Genomic DNA, 13,461 nt, shown 5'->3' with positions numbered 1-13,461 from the left:
CCTCCCGTGCCGCCCAGTGTTGTATCTCGGTGGAATATGGCCGAAGTCCAACAGCAAAAAGTTCAATATCCGGTCTACAAGCACGTTCCTCGATCGTAATATGACCCGGATTGCACCATCTGTTGTTAACCCGAACAGTAAGCACCCAACTCCTTTACGCTTACCGCTCTCAGTGCACTTTCGGTCAGCCCGAACGGTCTGGAAGCCGTCTATGGAAAAGTTTTGATCGGGTATGTCCTCGTGCAGCCCCGTTCCAGTGAAACACATAACACTGCAGTCCCGAAATGTTCTCTGACGCCTGGCTAGCGCCGTGAACTCATCCATTTTATTACCCACCGAACTCCTCTTCTCCATAAGTCTCTGTTGTCTCAACCCTGTCCTCTTTCCTCAACTTTGTGATCTCCCTCTGCATCCTCTGTGTGTTTTCCTCCAGATTTCAGCAGGGGTGTCTGCCGCTCTGCTCGCTAAACCGGTCAGCATAAGCTCAGTCAGCTGGTCCCTGGAATACACAATGCGACCATGCTTCTGTCCCGCTAATGAGACGTGTCGGAATGTAACTATTTCCAGCGCTAAAAACCCAAATAAAACTCTCTCTGCCAGCATGTTAGAGAGGGTGAAGCTTCAACGTGTTACTGTGAAAAAAAATACAAAAAATAACGTAAGTTAAAAAGTAAGAATACTGGTCGGAATGGCTGTAACAGGCTGCATGCACGACCGGCGCATGCGCACAGAACAGACAGCATTTGATTGTTAAGTGTTCAAGGTTGAGGGAACACGAGTCCAACAAAACCACCACATCGGAGCATCACCAAGGGTTTATGATGAAGCACACACCTTCACCTTTTGCCTTTTCCAAATCTTGGCCAGACTATAGTTGGATTAATGTGTGCAGTTTGGACATCATGCTGAAAGGCAGATATTGAAATGCACCAAATGCATTCTGGAATGGTTCTGGAAAACTGGAAAATTACAATTGTCACTCCAGTCTTCAATATGGGAGAGAGACAGAAGAAAGGAAATTATAGGCCTGTTATGGGCCAGTTAGTCTGACCTCAGTGGTTGGGAAGATGTTGGAGTTGATTATTAAGGATATGGTCTCAGGGTACTTGAAGGGACAAGATGAAATGGGCTGCAGTCAGCATGGTTTCCTCAAGGGAAAATCTTACCTGACAAACCTGTTGGAATTCTTTGAAGAAATGACAAGCAGAATAGACAAAGGAAAATTGGTTGCTGCTGTGTATTTGGATTTTCAGAAGGCCTTTGACAAGATGCCACACATGAGGCTGCTTAACAAACTACAAGCCCATGGTATTACAGGAAAGGTTCTAGCATGGTTAAAGCAGTAGTTGATGGCAGGAGGCAAAGAGTGGGAATAAAGGAAGTCTTTTCTGGTTGGCTGCTGGTGATTAGTGGTATTCCACAGGGGACTGTGTTGGGACAGATTCATTTTATGTTATATGTCAATGATTTGGATGATGGAATTGATGGCTTTGTTACAAAGTTTGCAGATGACATGAAGATAGGTGGAGGGGCAGTTAGTTTCGAGAGAATAGAGAGGTTAAAGAAGGACAGATTAGGAGAATGTGCAAAGAAGTGGCAGATGGAATACAGTGTCAGGAGGTGTATGGTCATGCAGTTTGGTAGAAGAACTGAAAGGTTTGACTATTTTCTAAATGGAGACAAAATACAAAAATCTGAGGGGCAAAAGGATTTGGGAGTCCTTAAGCAGGATTCCCTAAAGGTTAATTTGCAGGTTGAGTCTGTGGTGAGAAAGGCAAATGCTATGTTACTGTTCGTTTCAAGAACACTGGACTATAAAAGCAAAGACGTAATGTTAACACTTTAACATTGGTGAGGCTTCACTTGGAGTATTGTGAGCAGTTTTGGTCCATTATCATAGAAAGGATGTGCTGAAACCAGAAAGGTTTCAAAGGAGGTGCATGAAAATGATTCCAGGATTAAACGGCTTGTCAAATGAAGAGTAGCCAGCTGGTGGTGTAGTGGCATCAGCGCCGGACTTCAGAGCGAAGGTTCCCGAGTTTGAATGCAGCCGGCTCCCTTGCACGCTCTCTGTCCGTGCTGGGTTGAGCATCGGGCTAGCAACTCGGCCTCGTAAAAATAAGAAAGCCTGCTTAAAAAACACCGTCATGACGGCGTCCTGATGATTCCACTTGGAGTTAAGGGCTTTCTTCTTCTCTTCTTCATATGAAGAGTGTTTGATGAATGCTGGAGCAATGGCTGAAGAGCTCGCAGTGAGCCAGTCGAAGTTGGAAATGAGGGGGGATTTGATAGAGGTTTACAAAATTATGAGGGGTATAGACAGAGTAAATGCAAGTAGGCTCTTTCCACTTAGATTAGGAGAGATAAATACAAGAGGATATGGCTTTAGGGTGAAAGGGGAAAGGTTTAGGGGGAATCTCTTCACTCAAGAGAGTGGTGGGAGTGTGGAACGAGCTGCCATCTGATGTGGTAAATGTGGGCTCACTCTTAATTTTTAAGAATAAATTGGATAGATACATGGATGGGAGAGGTCTGGAGGGTTATGGACTGGGTGCAGGTCAATGGGACTAGTGGAATAAAGTTTCGGCACAGACTAGAAGGGCCAAATGGCCTGTTTTCTGTGTTGTAGTGTTCTATGGTTCTATGGAAGTTGGGTGCTGGGGCTTTGCTGGCTATTCATTACAGTGGACTCTAAAACTCCTTGGAGGTAAAGGACAGCAGTGCAGAAGAGCTACCAAGAACATTCTGGAGGCTGCTGAAAAGGCCTCGTGGTGGCTATGGATCCAGAGGGGGGCATCCATGGATTAGTGCGCCACTTGGACACAAGTCAGGGGCTGATCATCCCTGGCTGGATCGCCCAGTCGAGGTTGTCTGATGATTAAAAACCTGAACCACCCTATCACCCTGAGTTCATCACTGAAGACGTGTCCAAGTAGCACCAGAAGGTGTATTCTACAACTACGATGGCTCTAGGCCTGTATTCACTGGAATTCAGAAGAATGAGGGGTGACCTCATTGAAACCTATAGAATGGTGAAAGGCTTTGATAGAGTGGATGTGGAAAGACTGTTTCCTATGGTGGAAGAGTCTAAGACCAGAGGACACAGCTTCAGGATAGAGGGGCATCCCTTTAGAACAGGGATGAGGAGGAATTTCTTTAGCCAGAGAGTGGTGAATCTGGGGAATTCATTTCCACAGGCAGCTGTGGAGGCCAAGTCTTTATGTATATTTAAGGCAGTGGTTAATAGATTTTTGATTGATCAGGGGATGAAGGGAGATTGTGCCTGAGAGGAAAAATAGGTCAACCATGATGAAATGACAGAGCAGACTCAATGAGCCAAATGGCCAAATTCTGCTCCTGTATCTTATAGTCATATGGTCTGAGCACAGTGGCATTTTTTTAGAAATACACATTTAATTTGCTGAGTTCCTCCAGCATCTTGTGTGTGTTCAAGATTTCTAGCATCTGCAGAACTTCTTGTGTTTAAGTTTGATTGGGCGGATGCTGAGAAAATATTCCTTCTTTTGCATGTCCAGATCTGGAGGGAGTAAATCTAGGATAAAATGAATGGACTGAGTGTTAAGGAGGAATTTAAGTGGTGTTTAGCATTTGAGACATGGAGTGGTTGTTTTAACCACACTAAAGGAGGGTTTACTGCACACAGGAAGGAGAAGGGAATACAAGGATAGCAGATGTTTGAGCTGGAGGACTTGCACAGATAGTAAACAATCGCGTGGTTTGAATAAATGGTTTCTATGCAGTACAATTAAATGTTAATATCAAGTACAGAATTTTCAATGACTAGTTTTTATCCAAAAATAGACTTGTTATTGTACTTGTTCTGTGCATTATATCTGTCTCCATAGTAAGTGCTAATGAGTTCAGGGAAATTGTCTTGGAAAAATAACTAACCATCATAATACAAGGAAACTAAATTAGCAAACATTGTTAGAACAGCAAGGGTGATTCTGCTTTATCTACTATGTTAATTCAGCTTGCCCGTTCGGCTGAGTGCATTTACATCCCTGGTTTTGAACTGTATTCTTTGTTGAATATTGACTTACAAAAATAAAAGGATCCATTGCAGTATGTGAAAATAACTTGAAGCAAAGCTAATTAATTATGGTGGAAATGTTATGGCATTTTAGCACTGATAGTTTACTGAATGACAGATGAGCAATATACCAATGCTAACAATAGTTATCAGTAATTTTTATATTAGCTCCTTAATTCTGGCATTCAGAGTAGTTTTAAAATTGTATTTTGTACCCCAATATTGCTGCTATGCCAAGCGTAAAACCCAAAAATCATCATACTTAGCCCTCCAACAAAATCGGAAGTTGCTCACAGGATGCACATCTCTATTTGAATATCATTTTGTAAGAGCACCCTACAAAATTGAAGCACTTTTGGTGACTTTAAAGTTAACCACACGTCATTTTGTAGAGGATGCTCAGAAAAATTTCTATTCAATTCTTCTCCCCAGGCACTTTCTAGTCTCCAGAAACAGATCAGTGATGCCCACAATCAAGATTTCCATAAAGCACAGAGAAAAATACGACAGATTGCAGACTATGAGCAAAAGGTAAGTAATTTATGTTCTCCTTATTCTTATAGAGAGATGGCAATACCAGAGAGGCACGAGACTACAGATTCAGGAATCTGGAGCAAAATGCAAACTGCTGGAGGTCATGCAGCCTCATTTGTGGAAGGAAATGGACAGTTGATGTTTCAGGCCGAAACCCTTCATCTGCACTATAGATGAAAGATCTCGAGTCGAAATGTCGATTGTACATTTCCTTCCACAGAGGTTGCCTGACCTGCTGAGTTCCTCCAGCAGTTTTCTCCTTGTATGGTAATATCTGAGCAGATTTTCAGCATTATTTTAAGAAGGAAAATATCTTTCAAAATGTTACTTTTCTAATAACTAAGTTCCATTTGAGTACACAACTACATAATCAAGTAGCTACTGTTGAGCTATAATATTGAATGTAATGTTTAAATTACTATCTGCAAACTCTGGAATGATATGTGGAGTGTATTGTATAGCTTCACATCCATTCCTTTTATACTGGGTTTTCAACATTAATTAATGAGAACTGGGTCATCTCCAGTTAGTTTTTGCAGACCAATTAGGCTTTATACAGGCCTGTCTGTCAAACTGCAATTTTGTGTGTAATACACCAGCAGCCCTAATTTTATACTGTTCTGTGCTCTAAAATAGCAATTGACAGGGTGAAATAGAATTTTTTATACTAGGGAGACGGAAGACATTTATCTACACAATGTGTTCAGGAAGTTGATTGAATTGTTATCACATCACACAACTCTCGCACCTGTAACTATCGTTGACTGTCCATGTCCTTCTTTCATCAAGTCGAAATGCCCAAATCATTCTCTACAGATCAGGCAGCATCTATGGAGGGAAATACTCAGTCAACACCCTTCATCATGACTGAAAAGTCAGAGGGCAGAAACCGCAATAAGGAGGGGGGAGGGGAAGGAATACAAGCTGGCAGGCGCTAGGTGAGACCAGATGAGGGGGAAGGTTGGTGGGTGGAGGACGGGAATGAAATGTAAATCTGGGAGGTGCTAAGTGGAAGTGGTAAAGGGCTGAGGAAGAAGGAATCTGATCTGACAGCAGAGAGGACTATGGAAGAAAGGGAAGAAGGAGGGGAACCAGAGGGACCCAAAATGTTGACTGTTTTCAGGTATTCACTTGGATGCTGCCTGACCTGCTGAGCTCCTCTAGCATTTTGTGTGTGTTGCTCAAGATTTCCAGCATCTGCAGAACCTCTTGAGTCCAAATCATTTTCTGTTTTTGTTGGCCAACGAACCATTTGCAAACTGCCAAACACAAATAGCATACATAGAGAAGAGCCCAAGGTCAGCTAATGCTTTCATGTTAACAAAAGCACTATGAATTACCACCAAGCCCACACACATCAACAGTAACAGCCCAAATATCTAATAGATATTCGTTTTATCAAGGGCCTCAAATGGCACCTTGAAGGAGAACGAATATGTTATATCGTAACGAAGTGTTTAAACATTCATATTGATACTCTCAAACAAACTTGAACCAGAGCAGTTTAGGCCCAACTTGACTTTGGTTTTAGATCATAAACCATAAGACATAGGAGCAGAATAAGGCCATTGGGCCCATCGAGTCTGCTCCACCATTCAATTGTGGCTGATCCTTTTTCTCCCCCCTTAGTCGCACTCCCCGGACTTCTCCCTGTAACCTTTGATGCCGTGTCCAATCGAGAACCTATCAAGCACTGCCTTCAATACACCCAACGACCTGGCCTCCACAACTGCCTGTGGTAATAAATTCCACAAATTCAGCATCCTCTGGCTAAAGAAATCTTCCTGCATCATATCCTGAGGCTGTGCCCTCTTGTCCTAGACTCCTCCACCATGGGAAACATCCTTTCCACATCTACTCTGTCTAGACCTTTCAACATTCGAAAGGTTTCAGTGAGATTCCCCCCCTCATCCTTTTAAGTCCCAGCAAGTACAGACCCAGAGCTATCAAACATTCCTCGTATGATAACCCTTTCATTCCCAGAATCATCCTTGTGAACTCCTCTGAACCACCTCCAGTGCCAGCACATGTTTTAAATGAGGAGCCCAAAACAGTTCACAATACTCAAGGTGAGGCCTCACCAGTGCCTTATAAAGCCTCAGCATCACATCCCTGCGCTTGTATTCTAGACCTCTTGAAATGAATGCTAACATTGCATTTGTCTTCCTCACCACTGACTCTACCTGCAAGGTAACCTTTAGGGTGTTCTGCACAAGGACTCCCAAGTCCCTTTACATCTCAGATTGTTGGCTTTTCTCTCCATTTAGAAAATAGTCTGCACATTTATTTTTTCTGCCAAAGTGCATGACCATGCATTTTCTAACATTGTATTTCATTTGTCACTCTCTTGCCCATTCTCCTAATATGTCTAAGTCTTTCCACAGCCTACCTGTTTCCTCAACACTACCTGCCTCTTCACCAATCTTCGTATCATCTGAAAATTTGGCAACAAAGCCATCTAGTGGATCATTTACATACAGCGTAAAAAGAATCGGTTCCAACACCAACCCCTGTGGAACACCACTAGTCACTGGCAGCCAACCAGAAAAGGATCATTTTATTCCCACTGACTGCCTCCTACCAATCAGCCAATACTCTAACCATGCCAGTAACTTTCCTGTAATACCATGGGCTTTTAACTTGGTAAGCATCCTCATGTGTGGCACCTTGTCAAAGGCCTTCTGAAAGTCCAAATATACAACATCCACTCAATCCCTTTTATCTATCCTACGTGTAATCTCCTCAAAAACTTCCAACAGGTTCATCAGGCAAGATTTTCCCTTAAGGAAACCATGCTGACTTTGTCCTGTCTTGTCCTGTGTCACCAAATACTCCATAACCTCATCCTTAACAATTGACTCCACTATCTTCCCAACCACTGAGGTCAGGCTAACTGGTCCATAATTTCCTTTCTGCTGCCTTCCTCCTTTCTTAAAGAGTGGAGTGACATTTGCAATTTTCCAGTCTTCTGACACAATGCCAGAGTCCAATGGTTTTTGAAAGCTCATTACTAATGGTTCCACAATCTCTACTGCTACTTCTTCCAGAACCCTAGGGTGCAGTTCATCTGGTCCAGGTGACTTATGTACTTTTAGGTCTTTCAGCTTTTTGAGCACCTTCTCCCTTGTCATAGTAACTGCACTCACTTCTCTTCCCTCAACATCTGGCACACTGCTAGTGTCTTCCACAGTGAAGACTGATGCAAAATGCTAATTTAGTTCATCTGCCATCTCCTTGCCCCCGTTATTATTTCTCCAGCCTCATTTTCTACCAGTCCTATATCCACTCTCATCTCTTATTTTTTACATTCTTGGAAAAGCTTTTTCTAGTCACTTTGATATTGTTTGCTAGCTTGCTTTCATATTTCTTCTTTTCCCTCCTAATGATTCTGTTAGTTGCTCTTTGTAGGTTTCTATCTTTCTATCTTCACACTAATTTTTGCTTTGTTGTATGCTCTCTCTTTTGCTTTTACATTAGCTTTGACTTCTCTTGTCAACCATGGCTGTACTATTTCGCCATTTCTGTATTTCTTTGTTTTTGGAATACATCTGTCCTGCACCTTCCTCATTTTTCCCAGAAACTCACGACATTGCTGCTCTGCTGTCATCCCTGCCAGCAGTTCCTTCCAATTTACATTGGCCAACACCTCTCTCACAGCACTGTAATGTCCTTTACTCCACTGAAATACTGCTATTTTCTTTACTGTAAGCTCCCTAATCGCCTCCGGTTCATTACATAACACCTAATCCAGTATAGCTGATCCCCTAATAAGCTCAATGACAAACTGCTCTAAAATGCCATCTCCTGGGCATTCAACAACCTCACTCTCTTGAGATCCATTTCCAACCTGGTTTTCCCAATTGTCCTGCATGTTGCAATCTCCCATGCCTATCATAGCATTGCCCTTTTGACATTCCTTTTCTATTTCCTGTATAATCTGTGGTCCACATCCCAGCTACTTTTCCCGAGGATTAAATTGCCTGGCGTTAATAGTAACATAAAATTATTACATAGAACAATTCAGTAATAGTACAGGCCACTCAGCCCATGATGTTGTGCCAACCATTGAACTACTTCCCAGACCAATCTAACCTTTCCTTCCCCATAGTCCTGCATTTTTCTTTCATCCATGTGCCTATCTGAGAGTCTCTTAAAAGTCCCTAATATATCACCAGCCCTGTCAATATGTTCCACATGCCTTTCACTCTCTGAATATAAAAATCTTATCACTGATATCCCCCCCTATACTTTCCTCCAATCACCTTAAAATTATGCCCTCTCGTGTCAGCCATTTCCACCTGGGAAAAAGATGCTGGCTGTTCATTCTACCTCTGCCTCTAATTATCTTTTATACCTCTATCAATTCATCTCTCAAGTTCCTTTGCTCCAAAGTGAAAAGCCTTAGCTTGCTTATTATGCCCTCATAAAACATGCTCTCTAATCCAGGCAGCATCCTGGTAAACCTCCTCTTCACCCTCTCTAAAACTTCCACGTCCTTCCTGTAATGAGGCGACTAGAATTCCGAGTATGGTCTAACCAGGGATTTATAGAGAGGTAACATCACCTCGCGGCTCTTGAACTCAATCTCCTGTCCAGTGAAGGCCAACACGCCATTGCCTTCTTAACAACTCAATCAACTTGCACAGTAACTTTGAGGAATCTGTGGATGTGGACGCCAAGATCCCGCTGTTTCTCCACACTGCTGAGAATCCTACCATTAATCCTGTATTCTGCCTTCAAGTTTGACCTTCCAAAGTGTATCACTTCACACTTTTCTGGATTGAACTCCATCTGCCACTTCTCAGCCCCTCTTGTTAGTATCCCAGTGTAACCTATGACAACCTTCCACACTATCCAACACCACCAACTTGCATGTCATCTGCATAATTGTTTCTGTACATGCGCAGCGGTTAGCACAACACTTTTACAGCTTGGAGTGTCAGAGTTTGGAGTTCAATCCCACCATCGTCTGCGAGGAGTTTGTACGTCCTCCCCATGGAATGCGTGGGTTTTTTCTGGGTGTTTGAGTTTCCTCCCACAGTCCAAAGATGTACTGGTTAGTAGGTTAATTAGTCATCGTAAAATGTCCTGTGATTAGGCTGGGATTAAATCAGAGGTTTTGACAGCGCATCTGGATAGGCTGAAAGGACCTGTTCCATGCTGTATCTCAATAAGTAAAAATAAATAACTGTTCCCTATTATCCTTATTATTCTGCCGTACTTGTGAACTTGCCCAGTGGTTTTTGCCAGCAATGGTGCATCACCTGAGTCTTTAGAAACATGAAAGCAAGCTGCTGGAGGAACTCAGAGGGTCAGGCAGAGTCTGTGGAGGAAAAGGGAGGGCCGATATTTCAGGTCAAGACCCTTAATAAGACAGAATGTAAAGAGGAGATGGTTAGTATGCAGAAGTGAGAGGAGAGTGGTAAGATAGGAGCTAACAAACCATAGACAGATTCAGGTGAAAAGGAGTTAATAGGCAGGTGGAACCAAGTGAGGGGTACAAATAATCATAATGACTACGAGGTGATAAATGGACACAAGAAAGGTTACAATTTATGGAGTCTGATAAGAATAGGTGATGAGTGGAATCAGATAAGGGAAGGATGGTGGGCAGATAGGAATGGAAAGGGCAGAGGATAGGGCACCAAGTGGGTTGTATATGTTGATGATAGACAGATGAAATGAGTGGGGTATATGAGGAAAGAAATTGGGTAATAGAGAAAAGGAAGGTGATAAGGGAGTTTGGTAAAAGGGGGTGTGTGAGAGGTCCTTCGTGGATGAGTAGGAGAGAGTGAAAGGAATAGGCTACCTGAAATTGAAAAACTCAGTGTTCATCCCATTGGCTTTAGACTATATAGGCAGAATATGAGTTTTGGCCTCATTCTAGCAGTGGAGGAGACAAAAAATGGGCAGGTTGCTGTGGGAGGGAAATGAGGATTCAGCAAGTCCTGAAGTCGAGACCTGATGACCAAAACCCTCGGTCTGTGAACCTGTGAGCCCATTGGGAAAATCGAATGCCCAATGTCTATAAGTCCACTGGAAGCTGTTCTGTCTTGGGGCTAGAAGCCTGTGTGTGAGTGGGTGGGTAGGTGGGAGGGGGTTGTTTTGCAGTTATTGCTTAGTTGCTGTTGTTCTGTTGTTGTTGTCAATTGTGTTGTTCTGAACTTTGTGAGCATGCTATGTTGGTGCTAGAATGTTTGGCGACACTTGCGGGCTACCCTCAGCACACCCTTAGGTTATGAGGTAATTCATTGAATGCTTTATGTACGTGTAATAAATAAATCTGAATTTGAAACTGAAGATGGCCATTGTGGCTAGAGCGCAAGTGCTCAGTAAAGTGATAAGTGATTAGTCTTTACTTAGTCCCACTGATGTAGAGGAGGCTGCCTCAAGAGCACTGAGTACAGGTTGGAGGTGGTACATGTGAATCTCTGCCTCACCTGGAAGGGCTGTTTTGGACCCTTAATAGTGATGAGGGAGAACGTGTAGGAACAGGTGTTGTACCTCCTGTGGTTGTGGGAAAATTGCCTGGGGAACGGGAGGGATGGGCAACTTAGCTACTTCAGATGGAAAAACAACATAACAATTTTTCATTCTTATCTTCATGCCCATTATATGAAACACCCTCAGGACTCTTTTGGTGTAATATATAAAATATTTATATGGTTTGTGCTGAGCTTCAGATACCTGAGGGTGCAAACTGTATCAGATGTAACATTCTATTTCAATATGTTTCTCCTCATCTCCAGCATGACTACAAACTGCAGCAATATATTCAGCAGCCTAACTAGATTGAATAGTCTAACCATGTGTTTTCTAACTAAAGAGAAAAGGAGGCGTGTTGGACAAATTTGCAGAGTTTCACTGCAAAAGCAGCATATGCATGGGAAACATTTGACTCCCTTCTATTCTTTAGCATTCCGTAAGACTGACCAAATAAAATGAAATTAATACACAAAGTTCACCAATTCCAGCTGTTGCCTTTCAAGTTTCAAAACTAATGTTTCCAAGACCAGGGCAGTTAAATTATCTTGGTCTCCTAGGCAGGCAAGGAAATACAAATATATTGAGTGACTTCAATAAAAAAATGTTATCTCAAATTTCAGTGAAGACATTGGGCAGCTAAGGTGCAAAGAACACTGCCTAGTCTGCAAGCTTATAGTGCTGGTTGGGTATTTTGACTGTTGTTCAGTCCCCATATACAAACGTAAGAATGATGCCTGTTTTACTGATTGATACTTGATGCTGACTTTCAAATGTGCTGTGAGTTGCTGCATGTTCTTCCCTTGTTTGGATCTGTATGGATTTTATTGCTCAGTGCAGTAGTTTTATTGCTGAAGGTGTTGTTAACCAGAAGTTGCCATAAATCTTTTTACATTTCGAGTCTTTTCATAAAAACTATGTTGGTAACAGTTAGATATTTGCTTTATGCTATTATTGGTGATTGTAGCTGAGTAATTTGTTGAAAGAAAAACGTGATGAAGTGGGGAAAGAGCATGAGAGGAAACTGGAGCAGCTTAAAGAAGAGCACCAACAAACTATGGACAGAATTAGAGAGGAATATGAAGAAAAGGTGAGAAAACATTCACTTCCACCATCTGGACTTGAGTCAAGTTCCTTTTTAATTCTGTTTAATGTGTGCAGGATTTGCTAATAAAGTAATTGGATTGAGAGTTGGGATCTAATCAGTGTTTGGGATTTGAGAGAAGTGAATCCTGTTGAACATGTGGCCCTATTTCAGTCCTTCTTTACTGTGTACAGACAGACCCTTGGTTACGACAAGCTTCTGTTCCTAAGAACTGTTCATAACCGAAACTGCTCATAAGTTGGAAAATGAACAAGAACAGGGTCATGGTAGCATAGCAAGCAGTTAATGCAATGCTATAACGGCTCATAGAGTCAGAATTCAAAGTTCAATTCCAATGCCATCTGTAAAGAGTTTGTGTCTTCTTCCCATGACCACATGGGTTTTCTCCCACAGTCCAAAGACGTATCAGTTAGTAGGTTAATTGGTCATTGTAAATTATCCTGTGATTATGCTCAGATTAATAGGTGGGTTGCAGGGTGGCATGGCTCATTGGGCAGGAAAGGGAAGGGTCTGTTCTGCACTATATTTCTAATTTAAAAAATAAACAAGCACGGTGTATGGGGAAGGATCACAGAAACAACATGAGAACAGAAAGTGATGGGAGTGCGAGTTGGCACAGGAAAAGCTGTATCCAGCCAGCCTTACTGACCCAATGAGTCTGCCCAGCGTTTCCAGCTCTTCTGGGCTTGATTCAACCCCCAATTATCATGATTGGATGGGGTAGGTGGGGATAGAAGGTACACTGAAATTTCCATTCCCAACCAACACCATGGAAAGCATATTTTCCAGATACATCACCGCTTGTTATTCAACCACATGAGGCCACAAGAAACTACAGAGAATTGTAGACCAACACACACATTCCAAAGGCCAGCTTCCCCTCTATGGACTCTGTCTGTACTTCTCGCAGCCAGCATAATCAAAGGGCCTATCCACCCTGGGCATTTTGTCTTCCCCCCTCTCCCATCAACAGAAGATACAAAAAGCCTGAAACCACATTCCACCAGGCTTCTGTCCCACTGTTATAAGGCTATTGAACAGTCCCCTGGTGTGATAAGATAGATTCTTGACCTCACAATCTTCCTAGTTATGGCTTTGCACTTATTGTCTATCTGCACTGCACTTTCTCTTTAAATGTAATACCTTATTCTGCATTATGATATTTCTTCACCTCAATGCACTATCGTAATGACTTGATCTGTATGAACACTATCAAGATAAGTTTTTTCACTGGACTTTGCTACATGCGACAATAATAAACCAATTTAGCAAATTTACCAAATCC

The 13,461-nt window shown here is 42.4% G+C and overlaps 1 protein-coding gene across 7 annotated transcripts in view; it reads left to right on the top strand.

Moving 5' to 3' along the window:
• Positions 1-13,461, top strand: part of LOC140212743 (centrosomal protein of 164 kDa-like) — a 309,604-nt gene that overhangs the window by 248,988 nt on the left and 47,155 nt on the right. For all 7 annotated transcript variants that reach the window (XM_072283890.1, XM_072283891.1, XM_072283893.1 and 4 more), the window contains 2 exons: positions 4,487-4,585; positions 12,039-12,161. In XM_072283890.1, coding sequence (XP_072139991.1) covers positions 4,487-4,585; positions 12,039-12,161 — 222 coding nt within the window. The remainder of the gene's footprint in view (positions 1-4,486; positions 4,586-12,038; positions 12,162-13,461) is intronic.

This window comes from Mobula birostris, chromosome 20 (genome assembly GCF_030028105.1).
Source record: "Mobula birostris isolate sMobBir1 chromosome 20, sMobBir1.hap1, whole genome shotgun sequence".
Classification (NCBI taxonomy): domain Eukaryota; kingdom Metazoa; phylum Chordata; class Chondrichthyes; order Myliobatiformes; family Myliobatidae; genus Mobula; species Mobula birostris.
The sequence above is the reverse complement of the archived record's forward strand: the minus strand, read 5'-3'. Positions and strand labels throughout refer to the sequence as shown.